At 39.9% G+C, this 20,103-nt stretch overlaps 1 protein-coding gene and 2 non-coding genes across 3 annotated transcripts; all 3 read right to left on the bottom strand.

The window, feature by feature from the left end:
• Positions 1-7,593: 7,593 nt before the first annotated feature.
• On the bottom strand, positions 7,594-7,712 carry LOC124173706. Its single transcript, XR_006868706.1, has one exon. It is a non-coding gene; the product is annotated as a 5S ribosomal RNA (ribosomal RNA).
• A 9,433-nt stretch (positions 7,713-17,145) lies between these two features.
• Positions 17,146-17,264, bottom strand: LOC124173704. The gene has a single exon (XR_006868704.1). It is a non-coding gene; the product is annotated as a 5S ribosomal RNA (ribosomal RNA).
• An 897-nt stretch (positions 17,265-18,161) lies between these two features.
• Positions 18,162-18,597, bottom strand: LOC124173698 (histone H2B). The gene has a single exon (XM_046553095.1). It carries the CDS (start codon positions 18,571-18,573, stop codon positions 18,202-18,204), a length of 372 nt encoding a protein of 123 aa, XP_046409051.1. The 5' UTR covers positions 18,574-18,597; the 3' UTR covers positions 18,162-18,201.
• Positions 18,598-20,103: the final 1,506 nt, after the last annotated feature.

Raw genomic sequence — 20,103 nt, 5'->3', positions numbered from 1 at the left:
TCGCTTACTTACAACCCAAAAAATGGCGTATTTTGAAAGTATTCATTCAGAGACTATGATACTACTCAATAATGTTTGTTTTCACTTTAAGAACGTTTTAAAACGTCTCCCATCAAAATCCCTCGGTAACTATGGTTTTTATAAATGATATTGAGTTTGATTCTAGGAATTTCATGTTGTCAGCCTGAGATTGAAAAATATTAATTCAACCATTAATTCAATCGCTCTGACACTCGTCACCGACAATTGCCTTATTTCTCCTATTGTTTTAAAACTTGTCCCACCAAAATCCGCTGGTTTTCACTGTTTATAGGACATAATGTTGTTACTCAATATATAGCCTCTGCAATATTTCAGTCACTTCAACTGGAATATTTTTTAAACTAATTATTCTAACGATACGAAACTCGACACTAATGTATGTTTTACTATTGTTAACGTTTTAGAACGCATCCCGTCAAAATCCCTCGGTAATTATGGTTTTTATGAATAATTTTGAGTGTGACACATTTAATGTCATTTTGTCATACACACATTGTAACATATTAATTAAACCATTGATTCAATCGCACTGACACTCTTCACCAACAATTGCCTTATTTCTCCTATTGTTTTTAAATTTGTCCCACTGAAATCCGCTGGTTTTCACTGTTTATAGGACATAATGTTGTTATTCAATATTTAGCCTCTGCAATATTTCAGTCACTTCAACTGGAATATTTTTTAAACTAATTATTCTAACGATACGAAACTCGACACTAATGTATGTTTTACTATTGTTAACGTTTTAAAACGTATCCCGTCGAAATCCCTCGGTAACTATGGTTTTTATAAATGATATTGAGTTTGACCCTAGGAATTTCATGTCGACAGCCAGGGAGTGTAACATATTAATTAAACCATTAATTCAATCGCACTGACACTCTTCACCAACAATTGCCTTATTTCTCCTATTGTTCTAAAACTTGTCCCACCAGAATCCGCTGGTTTTCACTGTTTATAGGACATAATGTTGTTATTGAATATTTAGCCTCCGCAATATTTCAGGCACTTCTACTGGAATATTTTTTAAACTAATTATTCTAACGATACGAAACTCGACACTAACGTATGTTTTACTATTGTTAACGTTTTAAAACGCATCCCGTCAAAATCCCTCGGTAATTATGGTTTTTATGAATAATTTTGAGTGTGACACATTTAATGTCATTTTGTCATACACACATTGTAACATATTAATTAAACCATTGATTCAATCGCACTGACACTCTTCACCAACAATTGCCTTATTTCTCCTATTGTTTTTAAATTTGTCCCACTGAAATCCGCTGGTTTTCACTGTTTATAGGACATAATGTTGTTATTCAATATTTAGCCTCTGCAATATTTCAGTCACTTCAACTGGAATATTTTTTAAACTAATTATTCTAACGATACGAAACTCGACACTAATGTATGTTTTACTATTGTTAACGTTTTAAAACGCATCCCGTCGAAATCCCTCGGTAATTATGGTTTTTATAAATAATATTGAGTTTGACCCTAGGAATTTCATGTCGACAGCCAGGGAGTGTAACATATTAATTAAACCATTAATTCAATCGCACTGACACTCTTCACCAACAATTGCCTTATTTCTCCTATTGTTCTAAAACTTGTCCCACCAAAATCCGCTGGTTTTCACTGTTTATAGGACATAATGTTGTTATTCAATATTTAGCCTCTGCAATATTTCGGTCACTTCAACTGGAATATTTTTTAAACTAATTATTCTAACGCTACGAAACTCGACACTAACGTACGTTTTACTATTGTTAACGTTTTAAAACGCATCCCGTCAAAATCCCTCGGTAATTATGGTTTTTATGAATAATTTTGAGTATGACACATTTAATGTCATTTTGTCATACACACATTGTAACATATTAATTAAACCATTGACTCAATCGCACTGACACTCGTCACCGACAATTGCCTTATTTCTCCTATTGTTTTTAAATTTGTCCCACCAAAATCCGCTGGTTTTCACTGTTTATAGGACATAATGTTGTTATTCAATATTTAGCCTCTGCAATATTTCAGTCACTTCAACTGGAATATTTTTTAAACTAATTATTCTAACGATACGAAACTCGACACTAATGTATGTTTTACTGTTGTTAACGTTTTAAAAGGTATCCCGTCAAAATCCCTCGGTAATTATGGTTTTTATAAATAATATTGAGTTTGACCCTAGGAATTTCATGTCGACAGCCAGGGAGTGTAACATATTAATTAAACCATTAATTCAATCGCACTGACACTCTTCACCAACAATTGCCTTATTTCTCCTATTGTTCTAAAACTTGTCCCACCAAAATCCGCTGGTTTTCACTGTTTATAGGACATAATGTTGTAATTCAATATTTAGCCTCTGCAATATTTTCGGTCACTTCTACTGGAATATTTTTAAAACTAATTATTCTAACGATACGAAACTCGACAGTAACGTATGTTTTACTATTGTTAACGTTTTAAAACGCATCCCGTCAAAATCCCTCGGTAAATACGGTTTTTATGAATAATTTTGAGTGTGACACATTTAATGTCATTTTGTCATTCACACATTGTAACATATTCATTAAACCATTGATTCAATCGCACTGACACTCGTCACCAACAATTGCCTTATTTCTCCTATTGTTTTAAAACTTGTCCCACTAAAATCCGCTGGTTTTCACTGTTTATAGGACATAATGTTGTTATTCAATATTTAGCCTCTGCAATATTTCAGTCACTTCAACTTGAATATTTTTTAAACTAATTATTCTAACGCTACGAAACTCGATACTAACGTATGTTTTATTATTGTTAACGTTTTAAAACGCATCCCGTCAAAATCCCTCGGTAATTATGGTTTTTATGAATAATTTTGAGTGTGACACATTTAATGTCATTTTATCATTCACACATTGTAACATATTAATTAAACCATTGATTCAATCGCACTGACACTCGTCACCAACAATTGCCTTATTTCTCCTATCGTTTTAAAACTTGTCCCACCAAAATCCGCTGGTTTTCACTGTTTATAGGACATAATGTTGTTACTCAATATATAGCCTCTGCAATATTTCAGTCACTTCAACTGGAATATTTTTTAAACTAATTATTCTAACGATACGAAACTCGACACTAATGTATGTTTTACTATTGTTAACGTTTTAGAACGCATCCCGTCAAAATCCCTCGGTAATTATGGTTTTTATGAATAATTTTGAGTGTGACACATTTAATGTCATTTTGTCATACACACATTGTAACATATTAATTACACCATTAATTCAATCGCACTGACACTCGTCACCAACAATTGCCTTATTTCTCCTATTGTTTTAAAACTTGTCCCACCAAAATCCGCTGGTTTTCACTGTTTATAGGACATAACGTTGTTATTGAATATTTAGCCTCTGCAATATTTCAGTCACTTCAACTGGAATATTTTTCAAACTAATTATTCTAACGCTACGAAACTCGACACTAACGTATGTTTTATTATTGTTAACGTTTTAAAACGCATCCCGTCAAAATCCCTCGGTAATTATGGTTTTTATGAATAATTTTGAGTGTGACACATTTAATGTCATTTTGTCATTCACACATTGTAACATATCAATTAAACCATTGACTCAATCGCACTGACACTCGTCACCAACAATTGCCTTATTTCTCCCATTGTTTTAAAACTTGTCCCACCAAAATCCGCTGGTTTTCACTGTTTATAGGACATAATGTTGTTATTCAATATTTAGCCTCTGCAATATTTCAGTCACTTCAACTGGAATATTTTTCAAACTAATTATTCTAACGCTACGAAACTCGACACTAACGTATGTTTTATTATTGTTAACGTTTTAAAACGCATCCCGTCAAAATCCCTCGGTAATTATGGTTTTTATGAATAATTTTGAGTGTGACACATTTAATGTCATTTTGTCATTCACACATTGTAACATATCAATTAAACCATTGACTCAATCGCACTGACACTCGTCACCAACAATTGCCTTATTTCTGCTATTGTTTTAAAACTTGTCCCACCAAAATCCGCTGGTTTTCACTGTTTATAGGACATAATGTTGTTATTCAATATTTAGCCTCTGCAATATTTCAGTCACTTCAACTGGAATATTTTTCAAACTAATTATTCTAACGCTACGAAACTCGACACTAACGTATGTTTCATTATTGTTAACGTTTTAAAACGCATCCCGTCAAAATCCCTCGGTAATTATGGTTTTTATGAAAAATTTTGAGTTTGACACATTTAATGTCATTTTGTCATTCACACATTGTAACATATCAATTAAACCATTGACTCAATCGCACTGACACTCGTCACCAACAATTGCCTTATTTCTCCTATTGTTTTAAAACTTGTCCCACCAAAATCCGCTGGTTTTCACTGTTTATAGGACATAATGTTGTAATTCAATATTTAGCCTCTGCAATATTTCAGGCACTTCTACTGGAATATTTTTAAAACTAATTATTCTAACGATACGAAACTCGACAGTAACGTATGTTTTACTAATGTTAACGTTTTAAAACGCATCCCGTCAAAATCCCTCGGTAAATACGGTTTTTATGAATAATTTTGAGTGTGACACATTTAATGTCATTTTGTCATTCACACATTGTAACATATTCATTAAACCATTGATTCAATCGCACTGACACTCGTCACCAACAATTGCCTTATTTCTCCTATTGTTTTAAAACTTGTCCCACTAAAATCCGCTGGTTTTCACTGTTTATAGGACATAATGTTGTTATTCAATATTTAGCCTCTGCAATATTTCAGTCACTTCAACTTGAATATTTTTTAAACTAATTATTCTAACGCTACGAAACTCGATACTAACGTATGTTTTATTATTGTTAACGTTTTAAAACGCATCCCGTCAAATCCCTCGGTAATTATGGTTTTTATGAATAATTTTGAGTGTGACACATTTAATGTCATTTTGTCATTCACACATTGTAACATATTAATTAAACCATTGATTCAATCGCACTGACACTCGTCACCAACAATTGCCTTATTTCTCCTATCGTTTTAAAACCTGTCCCATCAAAATCCGATGCTTCTAACGGTTTATGAGATATAATGTGTATATTGGAAATTCATCCCTTGCAATATATCAGGCACTTGAAATGGGATATTTTTGAAATTACTAACTCTAGGGCTATGAAACTCTACACTTATGAATGCTTCAATATTATCTACGATTATAAACGTCTCCCAACATAATCCCTCGGTAATTAAGATTTTTATAAATAATTTTGTGTATGGCAATTGAAATTGCATTTTGTCAGCTCCTGGGCTTCACATATTTTTTAAAGCTATTAAATCCGTCGCACTGAAATTCGTCACGAATAATTGCCTTCATTTTCCTGTCGTTTTAAAAGTAGCCCCATGGAAATCCGCTGGTTTTTACGGTTTATAGGACATAATGTTGATATTGAAAGTTGAGGTTTAGCAAACGGTCAGGCACAAAATAGGATATTATTGATACTATTAACTCTAAGGCTATGAAACTCCACACTAACGTATGTTTTAATTTTAAGAACGTTTTAAAACGTCTCCCGTCAAAATCCCTCGGTAATTATGGTTTTTATGAATAATTTTGAATATCACAATTGGAATTTCATTTACTCAGCCACACAAATGTCTGCCGTTCCCTTATCAAAAATATGTTTTTTCACGGATTAACACCAGTTCACTTTTAAAACGAAGGAAGATTTAATGCACGTATTCCTGACGAGTTTCATTGCACGACTCATTACAATTTCATTTATATCACATATTATGTAATCTCCAAGCCCTGATGCCACAACTGCACATATCAACATTCCCCCAATCATCATTCTATTCCCAAACTATCCCCATAGACTAACGCTTCCATTGATACACTTCCTAAAACGCATACTCCAGTCAAGTTTTACAATTTCCGAACATCAAATACCAATGTTATTCTGCATAATGCCCCGACAATTAAGACTTGTTTTCAAATTGCAAACTTCACCTATCATGATATCTCTCCTTGGGTATCGATTTCCATCACATAACTTTTCAAATGCTAAGAAAGGTAAACCACTTATTCCTGATCTGTTTAATTGCATAAAACAAACTAATTTCCATAATGACACAGTTTGTGTACTCTCGAAGCGTTGACAACATAACAGCTCATTCCAACATTTAACCATGAAAATTATATTTCCCTAACGACGCCCAGCCTTTATCTAATAACATGATCAGTAATTTATCGAAAGAATTAATGTATGAATTCACTGCATTACGGCCCACATTTCCCTATCGTTTGCCTTTCTTATCAGCAAACTCCTACACATCGGCCAACTTCAGCCTGAACAAACAAATGATGTATTGGTTGTATTTGCAATGCAACGACATAATTACCACATTCACATGAAAGTATGCACTTCCAATATCTTCGCGTTAACACATTTTCTCACTCACACGCAATAACGGATTTTTTTTCCGAATTTTTCCTCTGTCGCCTTCCAACACTTCACTTTGCGCCGCCTTTCTTCTACCATACATTTCACAAACACGGGGACAACATCGACACGGGGACTTCACTTGCACATTAGGGAACACTTGTCACAGTGTTTGCGACGAGTACCACTTCCAAATTGCGTTTTAATACCTAAAATTTTTACTCAAATTCCGTGAGGTTCTTGTGTGATGCAAGAATCCTAGCCGATAGTTCCGCAACTGCCACTAGGGCGCACCACCTCCCGAGACACGGTTCCGTGAAACGGCAGGCGATGAGTCCAGCATACGATACAATGTATTATACCATCCGAGAATGCCACGTTTAACCAAGAAATGTAACTAATTCCACGTCAATGAGTGCTGCGCTGTCATTACCCGTACGCCTGTGTTGTTGATTCTCGTCTTGCCTCGTTGCCAAGGTAATGGCGTATTGTTGATCGAGCATCGAAATTTCGTGCTTTCGCGAAAACGTACCGTGGGATGGTTAGGGAGATGTACCGTTGAACATCGATGGTATGATAACAATCTTCAAACCTTATCTTTTCTGAAAATGACCGTTATTAATTACTTGGGTAGTTTAAACTATTTTTAATAATTCAATGAAAAACCCTCTGCACGCCATCTCCCAATGGACACCGGGAAGCGGAAGCCGATTTCCATGCCTTTAGAGTATGTAATCCCGCTGTGATAACCGAGGATCGAAGGAAAGTGTCGCGTGGCATGCAAATTAAAATTATTCCCAAACCTATTTCTCTCATTCACCACATATCGGAATCAACGAAACTCTCGCATTAGGGAATAAATTCCGAGGAAGTGATTGCAGTAATGACTGAAAATGGATTTTTCCCAAAGCCTTTCCTCTCCAACGCTACATTAATGTCACTCTTGAAACACGCGAATAAAATATGTAGAAAATATTTCACATAGTGACATTTCTTTCTCAAAAGAAATTTTCGCGGCATATTCCGGCTCTGCATTGCTCGCGGTAGGTGATTGAAAATATTTTTTTTAAACAAGTTGAAGAATAAAAGTAATGCCAACAGCACCCGGTATTCCCAGGCGGTCACCCGTCCAAGTACTATCCGGGCCCTACGTAGTTTAACTTCGGTGATCGAACGAGAACCGGTGAATTGTACGTGGTGTGGCCGTTGGCGAGTACATGACCGAATCCTCAAAAAGTTATCATGACTTGAGAATCGAAGGAAGATCTGGTTTCTTCGCGGTTGTATCTGCTTTTGTTTCTGTTGAATAGTTACCATTTCCAGACAACAGTCCCTTGATGCTTAAGCAATTCTCAATTCCGTTATATCTTTTGGTCCATCTTTGAAAATGTGTTTATGAAAAATGTCTTTCGTAACGGTGTGCTTGTTGGTGTAATGGCGATTCGTTTCAGCTTTAATCCATTGGTAAATGTCGCCTGTTGTTGTTTCGACTGTTTAATGATCGATGTAACGCAAGGGATGCATTTACTTCTTCAAAGAAATTTTCTGGCAAAAGATGATTATGTAATGCGTAACGAGGGAATTAATTTGAGAAAGATAATTCTTGTCGTTCCAATTTCTTCATCTACATTTTCCGGACTTGACGGTGTTATGCTCTTTGTTGGTTAAGCAATGTGTAAAAAATCGTTTTCACCATTCTTGGAACAAAATGTTTTTCCCTACATTCATACATTTTTCTTTATGTCATTTATCTATCTCCCAATGCCAACACACTGCCACGGAGACAGGAATTCGTGGTTTTACTCCGAGTTATATTACGGAATAGGAAATTATTATCCTTCCTCGCTTATCGCGCTTCACTCTTTTTCCCAATTGCGATTATGAGGTGGCATTACTGCCCCTGTGATGCGAACCGATTTCGTAACATTTACGTGGAGGAATGACGAACGATAGTGCGCCCCTTCAAAAAAACTGTCCGTTGGCAGGGAGCCGACCTCGATTCAAAGTTCTCCCCTACCGACAGTTGCTTACGTCACACGCTGCCGCTTCTCGGTCGGGGAGACGTACCTTCCCCCACCACCATTTCCGACCGTGGGAACAAGAGTCCCCTTCATGTTCCCATACAGGCGGGCGACTGGCATTTGCTTTCGTGAAACGTATGCCCGACGGAAATATTTCCAACCCTAAAATTTCACTTGCGCTATGGAAACACTTCATTGGACGTGTACACCGATCATTGATTGATAAATTCCTCGACATGACTATTGCGTGAAAGTAATGAAAGTGTACTGTTGACGAAGGAACGGTATACATTGAGCGTTTTTTCTTTTTTTCAAGTATTACACGTTATCTCGAAGCCTTGCAAAACCCTACTTCCATTAATGGCAGTCGATTACCTTTCCAACATTTTTAATGGTGCTATGCCATGAAAGTATGTGTTGCTGTCATTGGAGTGATTATCCTCGCCTGCAAGTCTTTCGATACGGCAGGTATTGAATGATGCCATGAATAGAAAACACTTACTCACTTTTTACGTCGACGGGAAACAAACGAAGGAGGCCATTGCGTCTTTTGAAAAATTCGCCCGTTGGAACTTCTTTTTTTCTTCCCGGCGTCCCCTGCCCCACTCGCTGCGTTTAGGTTCGTGGTGGGGGAACCCGTCCCCCACCACCCGGATCCAAGCGTGGGAACTACCCCACACACGGGTTCCCAGGAAAGTTGTCTTCGTTGACCCAAGAATTTCCCCACCCCCGGATTCTTTCCACGTGGCGGTACTTCGCACGAAGAGAGAGTGCGTTACAAAAAATTTGTGGACGAATAAAACTTTGAAACGGTATGGAGGGAAATGTTTATAACTGACTGCACGAAATGGATTACGTCGCACTGGTTTTTTCTGAAACAGTCTTCATCAATGAATTAGAGAATGAGGGATACAAATACATCTTCCACTAAGGACGCTGAATAATCTGATTCGCCAAGTAATACTTTCCAACTGCAACGAAAGAAAATGCTCGTGACGAGGGAGCATAATTTTAGACGATTCCGGCATTTAACGCGACTCCGGTGTGTATGGAAAAGGTGTTTGCGATATTCCGTGTCCACCACGGCTAAAAATTTATTTCAAAGTCACGGGGGACTGCATTGGGAATGATGCATCACATTTTAGAATTTTCTTTCATTCCCGTGATTTAATGAAGGGGAAAATAGGCGCTCTGGGATTTTCTCACCCGCGCGGTTACCCGAAGGAATGTTTCTTATTTCAGTAGCCGCCTTTCCGTCGGCCGATGTGCGCAGAGAAAGAGTCTGTGAATCGCCGGGAGAAGCACGCCGCACCATCTAGCGGCGGCGGCGGAACCATACTCGGACAGTTCGCAGCCAAGTGCGAAATAGGCGACCAGCTTGTTATTAGTTAATTTATGGTATATTAATACGAGACGCAGTCATTCACTAGTAACCGAAGAAGGGGAGAATATCAATAACATTCTCGCTTTTTCTGCATTTCCCTTGCAAACCATTCCTAATTAACATGCTGAAGTAACACAATGGCAAGAATGGTTTCCAATGCGGTGCACGAAAAAAAATTATGTTAGAATTATGGAGTTATGACTAAATTTATCAAAGTTTTCGGTTCACGAGGGACATCAAAATATTTGGTAGAAATCAGCAAAGGATTTGGGTAAAGTGTATGAAATTGGATTGCTATTTGTCAACTTACAGGCCACAGAATTTTTTTTCCCGTGTCTTATATGTCTTCGGGAGGCAATTTATATTAAGCAGACAACATTCCCCTATTAATAAAAATTAGCAGTACTTGCAAGAAGTGGCATTTTTGATAAGCGAATTCCATGATTTTCCACCGTTGGTTGCTATGTTACGTCGCACGTAACGTTGAAAGAATTAGCGATGCAAAGTTTCCATTATTTGCTGTACTCGCGTTACGTCTTGCATTGAAATGTTTATGTGTAGCAAACAGCCAACAGGAAACCAAATAACTTCGTTACTAAGGGTAACTATATCGTTCAGCGCTCAAGCGAAACTGCTCAATGTCACGAAAAGCTTTCCAAATAATTGAGTTATGCTTTGAAAATCATTGTGGAAGAGACGAGTGTGTTCATTAACATATACTCAAGGCAGAAGGCACGGAAATTTATTGCTACGGATTAAGTCGTTCCGTGCGTTTTAATACAGTGTAGAGAAATGTGGATTGCCTACTCATAAGATATTAATTAATCGGTTCTCTCCCTTTACTGACTAAATGTACGGCTATACTCCGAAACTCTGCGAACTTTTCTCGTGTACTGCGAATATGTACAACTATGGGAGTTCGGTTTAAGGATAAGTCGTTGACACTGGCAGACAGTGACGATATCACTTATTGAGAAGAGGAAGGATATTTGACGTATGTAGGGTGCAATCGAGGAAGGAAAGTAGACCTGACTACTCACGAGGAATAATTAATTCGCATAAGGAAATTCTTCGATCGCTCGCGAAAGGATGTAATTTCCGCTTCACTCCGATGGCAAAGAGACTGGAGAACGATTGTCATTCACCGTGGCATGCAAAAATGTAGTAAGAACTTACGGTACCGTTAGGGAAAATGTAAAATTGAATCGTGGACAACTGCGGGCAGCAACTCGGGCACGAAACATTTTCAGAGTAGGAAGGAACGGTGACAAACAGTTAAATCGCTCACTGCATTCGTCGCGGAATCGATATGCTAATGAAATGGTCCGGTATTTACGGCTAATCAATGAATCACTTCTAATCACCTAACCTAAGGTATAACCGAGCCGAGTTCTTTCCCCGCTTATCCGTGTTATCGCGACGAGCACCTACGTCCGAGATGTTCTCTGCCTCGCGGCCCCCTGCCCTGCACCCGCGATGCCGAGAATCGTCAGCCGCACGGAGTGTATTCCTGCCTGGAGTCGAAGCGGTCCGCTCCCTCCGAACGCCGAAATGAAATGCAAATCGCGGGCGGAGGAAAGACACCGCTTGACAGTCGTCACTTCACTGGCAGATGATCATTTACGAGGCGGTCGTGTTCCGATCATGTACGTTTAAACGATACTGTGTTTGATGAATGGATTATTTACATATATTCCGTGCTTCGCGTCGTTGGAATACAGTGCGGTGTTTCATTGTTGTAAATGACAACATTTGTTTTTCCGCATTTCACGACAATTGACCGCGGATGAGTCGATAAATCATTCATCGTGGCTAGCGTTCGCATACTTGCGCCGAGTCGCAATCCGGGATAGAAATCCCACCGAGAGACGATATTTCAAATTCCGCTCTGGACGTCCACGGCGAGCGACTGCGAAAAGGCCTCCCGCGCCATCTGTCGGCGGATTCTGAATTACTACTCGATCAGCGGTAGCTGTCGTGAGAAGACGACGCGAATAATTATTATCAGTTATAATTAGTCCATGTTTATCAGCGGTTACTCACATAACGCCGGTTATGTAGTGTTCTTTGTGACGCACAGCAAACGCGAGGAAATGAGTGAAAGTGTCTGTGTCGATGGATGTATAGGAAAAGTGAGTGAAATGCACGAGAATCAATAGTGTGATGAAAACAGCGATTCTGATAGCCGTGCAGGTGAATACTGTGATCCACAACCAGCGAGCCGAGTAAGTACGCTATTACTTATTTAAACACTTTTCACGCTCGTATTCGTTGACTGTGTTGTTCCTTGCGTTTCTCTTTCGTGTGGAAAAGTAAACTGTGTAGTGATTAATTCACTGTTTGACGATGATGACGGTTGATTGATCCCAACGTGTAATTGTGTATCCTAAGAAAACCGAAATTATTCGTGGCGTCCTTAATTGTTACAAGTTGAGTGAATCGTGGCTTAATTTAAAACTGTTTGCCTTTTCTGTGCTAAGGCGTTGATGGTTATCCCTTGCACTTTGTATGTTAGGCACTGTGCACTGTTTGAAATGTTGACGAAAGAGTGGAAGGAAGAATATTTTTCGCTAATTTCTTCCTTAGCAACGGATTGCTGGTTTCACATTAGTGAATACGGAATAATTAAATGGAAGTGTTTAGCGTGTTATATCGTCGTCCTTAAATTTGCATGAGTGAAGTGATTTTAATTGGCAGATCTTGATTAGTAATACGTGTCAATGCTAAGTCTAGCAAGTGCAATGAAAGAACAATTAACGATGTTGACGATTACACGTCCCATTCCTACCGTCAGGCGTCGTTGGTTATTCTTAACGTTCCTTTCGTGGGAATGTAATTCCTTTTGTGCTATTTCATTTTTTCTTGGCAGCGGAATAACGTAAATAATTAGGGCAGGGATATTGTAACGTAAATAATTTGGGCAGTTTTATGGTAAGCTGTGATAACTTAACATGTGATTTTAAAAGCGAACTGTTAGCATAACGGAGCCCAAGGAATGTTATCGGACGTAGTAGAGGAATTACTTTTCAAACGTCAAAGGCAAACTCACAAACATTTCCCATATTGTACTGCCTCTTTCAGTAATTCCTGATTGCTACATCATTTCCTTCGCCATACGAATGTTAACAGTGACATCCGTACTTGATATATTGGTTTGAAATCGCTTGGAAATCGTCGAAAACCACGTAAGACTCTGCATCATGCGGTACGTTTTGGTGGATATTTTGAGGTACAAGAGTACTCTATATTCCAATTATGCAAATGTTCACCACATTGCGCTTGAATCTTGGCTTAATTTACGATATTATATGCGACTTTAAGGCGGGGATTTGGTCGTTCGATGTGCCATTGTTGTGGAGAACATTAATAGTTCACGACAATTGACAATCGATGGTTCATTAGGTATGGCAAGGATTCGCATATTGCCGCTGCGTTGCGAATAATTATCCCAATTGCTTTCCCACGCGCGATTCCTAATTCCCAACAGCGATGCGCGCAGTGGACTGCTGGAGGTTCCCCCCGCACCATCTAGCGGCCGAATCTGTATTACCACTCGATCGCTCTTGCTGCGGCAGCTGTGGTGAGAAGACGTCGCGAGTAACTAATATCAGTGATAATTGTATAATGTTTATCAGCTGTAACTGACATAACGCCGGTTCTGTAGTGTTCTTTGTGACGCTTGGCAATCGTGAGGAAAGGATTGAAAGTGTCTGTGTCGCTGGATGCATAGGAAAAGTTAGTGAAATGTACGGGAATGAAGTGTGTTGACAACAGCGATTGTGATCTACAGCCGAAGAGCCGAGTAAGTACGCTGTTACTTATTTTTCCACTTTTTACATTCATAATCGTTGTCTGTGTTATTCCTTGGCTTTCTCTTTTGTGTAGAAAAGTGAACTGTGATGTGATTAATACACTGTTTGACGATGATGACGGTTGATTGATCCCAGCGTTTAATTGTGCATCGTAAGAAAACATAAATTACTCGTGGCGTCCTTAATTGTTTCAAGTTGAGTGAATCGTGGCATAATTTAAAAGTGTTTGCCTTTGAATGTGCTAAGACGTTGATGGTTTTCCCTTGCACTTTGTATCTTAGGCACTGTGCACTGTTTGAAATGTTGACGAAGGAGTTGAAGGAAGAACATTTTTCGCGAATTCCTTAGCAACGGATTGTTTGGTTTCACAAAATTTATTACGGAATATTTTAATGGAAGTGTTTACGGTGTTACATCGTGGTCGTATACTCTGTATGTGTGAAGTTATGTGCATTGGCAGATCCGGATTAATAATAAGTGTAATGCTATGTATTTGGACTGCTGTTATGAAAGCAGTCAGCGATGTCGAATAGTGCACACCGCATTTCCACTGTCAGCCGGCGTTGATTATTGTTAACGTGCCTTTCGTCCGAATATAATTCCTTGTGTGATATTTCATAACTTCTTCGCAGTGGAACTACATAATTAATTAGGGCAACGATAACATTCCATGGTAATGCTGTGTTAAGTTGACATGTGACTTGAAAAGCGTAGTGTTAGCATCACGGAGGCCAAAAGAATTTTATCGGATATGGAAAAGGAATTAATTGTAAAACGTCAAATCACAAACGTTTCCTCAGACTCGTGAAATTGGAGACCAGCAAAACGCCATTGTCATATGATTGAATGGAAACCGTGAAATGTTGTAAGTAGCGGCACTCATACGCAAGTTTATTTGTGATTTTGCAAAATTATGTTCATCGTTGGTTATCGGAAATGTGGGAACGCATTGTGCAAAGCGTCGAAGACTATTTTAAGTCCTCGACACTCATTTTCGCACACCGCATGTGTTATGATTTTCGGGAAAAAATGTAAACTGTGCTCTTTCAATGCGTTACTGATTGTTACGAGGTAACCGTAGGGGCTCGAAATTTCAAAAGGTTTCGCCATGGGTGATAATTACTCGATGTCATTACATCAAACTTTATAATCGCTGGTCTTTCCCGGGGAAGGGAATGAGAAATGTGATTGTTGACGTGCTAATTATCCTTAGCAACCGGGTGTTTGCTGGTTTCATTGCAGTTGTTTTCAATTGTTTGAACAAGTACTGACGCTGAAGTTGTTGCACCGATTTGCGTGTGGGAAGTGTACCACTACTAATTGCTTGCATTGAAAAATTCTTATTGTTGCGAATTAAGTATCGATAGTAAGTATCGTACGTTTGCGTTTCATTGTCTTTGATAGGCCGTCGAAATTGTGCTTCGTAGGACGTCGTGCGTTTGATGAGTAACTGTTACAATAAATCTGTAATGGAATTGATGTAATGAATCGTTCACGAAACAACTCCGCGATTAATGTATTTCTCGAATGCATCTGCAAGCTTTTTTTTCGTTTAACCGATTGCAGGCGTGCCATTACAACGTAAACGAGACATAATGAAAGAAAGAAATTGCGTCCTTCATGTTCCGGGAGCACAATTTTATCCATCGCATGACACGCAAGTTCGGACGACAGCATTTTGTTTTGCTTTTCTCCAGGCTCGACACCCCCGATACCGGCTGCCTAGTCAGTGTGCGTGTCGAGACTTGCAGGAACTCAATTCGTATGGGAGTGGAAGTGGTCCGCTAGTTTTGAACGCGAAAATAAAATGCGATACGCCGAGCGACGCTCGGTGGTCGGCAGTTAATAGCATTGCCCGGATTTAATTTCCTTCAGTCAAAATTAACATTCACCAACGATGAGAAATGTGCAGGTTTACAATGATGTGTTCATAGATTGAATTTATAAGTGGTTTTACGTGCGAAACGGACGCAAGCTTTGCGTCTTCGGACGAAAAGGCTATGTGCCATTGCTGTCATTAATAGTAATTGTTCGAGACAGTCAAGATCCGAGGACTCGACAGCGTATGCATTGGCATTGTTGACCTCGGTCGTAAACAATAGCCCGGGTGCGCTCTCCCTCGGGGGATCGAACGTTCAAACTTGTGTTTGCACGCGCCCGGCGAGGCAGGCACCGGACTGCGGAGTGGCCTCCGTCGCACCATCTAGCGGCAGCGCGTGTTACTTTTTGAGCACTCACGATGCAATACTTGTCCCGGGATGCGGATGACGAGATTAATTATTACATTGTTGCAAGTTTGTCAGTGACACCTGACATTACGTCGTTTGTATCTTCCACCTTTTGACGCAACACACGTGTAAGAAAAGGAATGATGAATGATCAATAGCCGATCCGGTTAATGAAGGGAATCGCACGTAGCAGGGTTTTAATTATTACGCTATGAATTAATTTTCGTTTCCAGAAAATCTTAAAGGAGAATACTAATCGTTGAAAGCATTTCACAAATTGACCTTCGTCTTCTTTTTTTAAAGAATTTTTCTCGGCATTTTCTGGCAATGCATAGCTCGTGGTAGCTGAGTTAAAATATTTTTTTAAGTTTAATAGTTGCCAGTTTCCCGCAGTAGTTGGATGTGCTTTAGTGTCTCTCAATTCCGTTATTTCATGTACTCGATATTTGAAAATGTGTTTCTGAAAAATGTCTGTAGCAACGGTGTGCTTGTTACTGTAATGGCGATTTCTTTCAGCTCCCATCGCTTAGTGAATGTCGCCTGTTGTTGTGTCAACTGTTTCATGATCGAAATTATTTTGGGTATGCATTTCATTTTAAAAATGGATTCGCAGGAAATGGAGCATTATGGAATGCAGACAGGAAAAGCAGTTCTCTCAAGGAATAATTTCGAGAAGTACATTGTTCGGCGTTACATTACTTTATGTAAATTTTCCGGGCTTGACTGTTTTAAGCGCGGTTTCTCTACGAATGACAACGAATGTATCAACCTAGGAACAGAAATATATTATCCAAGAGTGGTGAATAAAAAAGTTATATCGATCGTTCGTGGAACAATATAATTTTCGCTGTAATCACCGACGTTTCCTTCATGAGATGTCATTTACTATACTTACGGAATTTACTCGAGCGAAATGATTTTTTTCAGTATGTACGATGTAAGTAACTTACGTGTAGAATACGGAAGGAATGGTATGGGCCTAAGAAATGGCATGGACTGCACAAAGGCAGCGTTCTGCGCGATAAGGAAAAGTTAACTGGGAAAACTGAAGTGGCGTGTTTCAATCGTTTCACTTGAAGGAAGTGGGAGTACTGCCATTTCACGTAAAAGAAAATGCAATGCACATCCTTCAACGCATGCATGTGGTGAATAACTTGTAATTAGTTCTCATAAGGATAGGGGAAAAAAATAAAAAGTGATACCAACAGCACCCGGTGTTCCCAGGCGGTCACCCATCCAAGTACTATCCGGGCCCGACGTTGCTTAACTTCGGTGATCGGACGAGAACCGGTGTATTCAACGTGGTATGGCCGTTGGCGAAGATATGTATGGCTTTTGAAGAATGTTATACTCATTCGGTGATTAGATTCGATAGTTCACTATCTGACTTTGTAACAATTTGGAGTTAAATGTCATACAGGAATGAAATTGAGCATCAACGGCGCATAAATTCCATTTCAAAAGTATCAGTTTCGGAAATGGATCTGTAAGAGTTAGTTTTCATAAATGTTGCGGAAAGGAAGACAGCTGAAGCGCGGACCTCCCGTGACAAAGTAGAGGCTTTCGAAGATGGATTACAATGGGCTGCCAACGTGGAATATGGAGTGAACTGAAAATGATGGAATAACGGACAAACGGTTTGACGTAAGAGAAACTGTCCCACCAGTTTTCTGAGTAACAAAGTGCCTTTTGTTGTCATAACAAGGAAATAACATTAACGATCGTCTCGTGCGGCTGCAAGTAGACAAAATTTGAACGCACTGGACGGATTGTCATGCAACGAGGAACTGTGGAGACGTTACGGAGGACTTTACATATAGCGATAGTAGAAATTCATGTACGCGATAGAGGGAAAGGAAAAACATCTGCCATGAAGATAAGGAAAGAGAAAATAATGTTGCATAAATTATTAATTTGTGGGAACATTGTATCTGTTACGCTCGTGGAAAAACGACTTTTGAACTTGAACATTTGAGAGAGCCCGGAGACACCGTCACACTTCGCTTTGACAATGCGACGGCAACAATCACAGACTGTTGGAATGAAATAACTGATGAATGATCAACAATCTGTTGCTATGGCAACCAAGGATTAATCATAAAAATTAGGACCTTCTGAGCACTAAAAATGAGATATGGACTACCGTTGTGAATTTTAAAGTGGAACTTCGTTTTTGTCGTTGAAGTAAGCAATGGAAACATCACACTGAATGATGTAGGGCCCTAAAAAGGGCCGTTGGGGCGCTACCAAGTAATTTACTTGGAGCTGGTGTACTTGGTCACAGCCTTGGTGCCCTCAGACACGGCGTGCTTGGCCAGTTCACCGGGGAGCAGGAGCCTGACGGCGGTCTGCACCTCCCTGGAGGTGATGGTGGAGCGCTTGTTGTAGTGAGCGAGACGGGAAGCCTCGGCGGCGATCCTCTCGAAGATGTCGTTGACGAAGGAGTTCATGATGTTCATGGCCTTGGAGGAGATACCGGTGTCAGGGTGGACCTGCTTCAACACCTTGTAGATGTAGATTGCGTAGCTCTCCTTCCTCCTGCGCTTCTTCTTCTTGTCTCCCTTGGAGATGTTCTTCTGGGCCTTGCCGGCCTTCTTGGCAGCCTTTCCGCTAGTCTTGGGTGGCATGTTGGTATCAACGTTGCGTAGCAGCGAGATGTATCTGACGCATCGCATCGCATTTCTGGTTAACGTATTCGTTAATGTCACGATATTCAGCATCAGCTGGTAATCGGCGAGTTGGGTTTTAGTATAGAATGGCGTTTGTGTGATTTGTGGTTAATTAGTCAATTTTGTTTAGCGGTTTGGATGTGTAATGGCTCTTTTGGGTCTGTTGTATTTAAAGTGTGGGTTTTCTTCGTAGTTCCAAATTGGTGTGAGTAGCGTGTTGTTTGTTCTGTGTAGAGAGTGTTCGAAGGATTTGGCTATGTCGTGTAGGCATTGTGTAAGTGTTTTAATTTTGAGGTTGTCGTGAATGTATTGGTTGCGGACGAACCAGGGGGCGCCCGTGATGGTCCTTAAGACCTTGTTTTGTAACACTGTTAGTTTGTGTAGGTGTGTGTGTGCTATTGATCCCCAAGCCGGGTAGCCATAGGTTAGATACGGTCGGATCATTGCCGTGAACAGCAATTTCTTGGTGTCCAGCGCCAGGTGCTGGCTTTTTAGTAGCGGGTAAATTGCCGCTGTTGCGCCTCTTGCCTTCCGGATGGCTTCGGATGTGTTGGCGCTCCAGGTGAGTTTCTCATCTAGGGTGATGCCCAGAAATTTGGTGGTGGCACTTCGGACGATCCTTTTGTTCCCGTAATAAATTGGCGTGGACAGGGATTTTTTCCTCTTGCGTGCAAATTGCATGACCTGGCTTTTGGTTGGATTCAGCTGAAGTTTCCATGTGGACATCCATTCTTCCACGTCATCTAGATGATCCTGGATGTGGTCGGCGGCCGTGTCTGGATCAAAGGACTTGGAGAGAATGGCGAGGTCGTCTGCATAAAGGTAGGTATCGGTGTTTGGATGGGATGGCAAATCGTTGATATACAAGTTAAATAGGGTAGGGGAGAGGAGTGATCCTTGGGGAACGCCAGAGTTGATAGGGTATAATTTGGATTTTGAATTGGAAAAGGATGAAAAGAAGGTACGGTCAGTTAGGTAGGATAAAATAATTTTGGTGAGGTATGAGGAGACGGGGGAGGTGTGGAGTTTGTGTATAAGTCCTTGATGCCAGACACGGTCAAATGCCTTCGACTGATCGAGGAATACGCCAACGATGTATTTTTTCATGTTATATCCTAGTTGAATGTATTCCACGAGCCTGGTAATCTGGTGGGAAGTGGAGTGACCAGTGCGGAAACCAGCTTGTTCGTCACGAATGATGGCGTTGTCGATGAGCTCAGGTAGCAGGCGATTTAGGATAGTCTTCTCCAGGATTTTGCCAAATGCCGATAGAAGACTAATTGGTCGGAAGTTATTCGGGTCCCGTGGAGACTTTCCCGGCTTTGGGATGTGAATGACCTTGGCGGTCTTCCAAGGTTTGGGGAAGTAGGATAGCTTGAGGCAGGAGTTTAAGAGGTGTCTGAGGAACATGGTATAGTTTGGAGGCAGTTGCTTGATCAGGTGGTTGGAGAAGAGGTCCGGGCCTGGGGCTTTCTTTTTCGGCATCTG

Source organism: Ischnura elegans, unplaced genomic scaffold, assembly GCF_921293095.1.
Source record: "Ischnura elegans unplaced genomic scaffold, ioIscEleg1.1, whole genome shotgun sequence".
Classification (NCBI taxonomy): Eukaryota; Metazoa; Arthropoda; class Insecta; order Odonata; family Coenagrionidae; genus Ischnura; species Ischnura elegans.
This window is presented reverse-complemented; position numbering and strand designations above follow the sequence as displayed.

Coding starts and splice junctions, on each gene's coding strand:
- LOC124173698 (XM_046553095.1), bottom strand. CDS start 18,573: ATGCCACCCAAGACTAGCGGAAAGGCTGCCAAGAAGGCCGGCAAGGCC.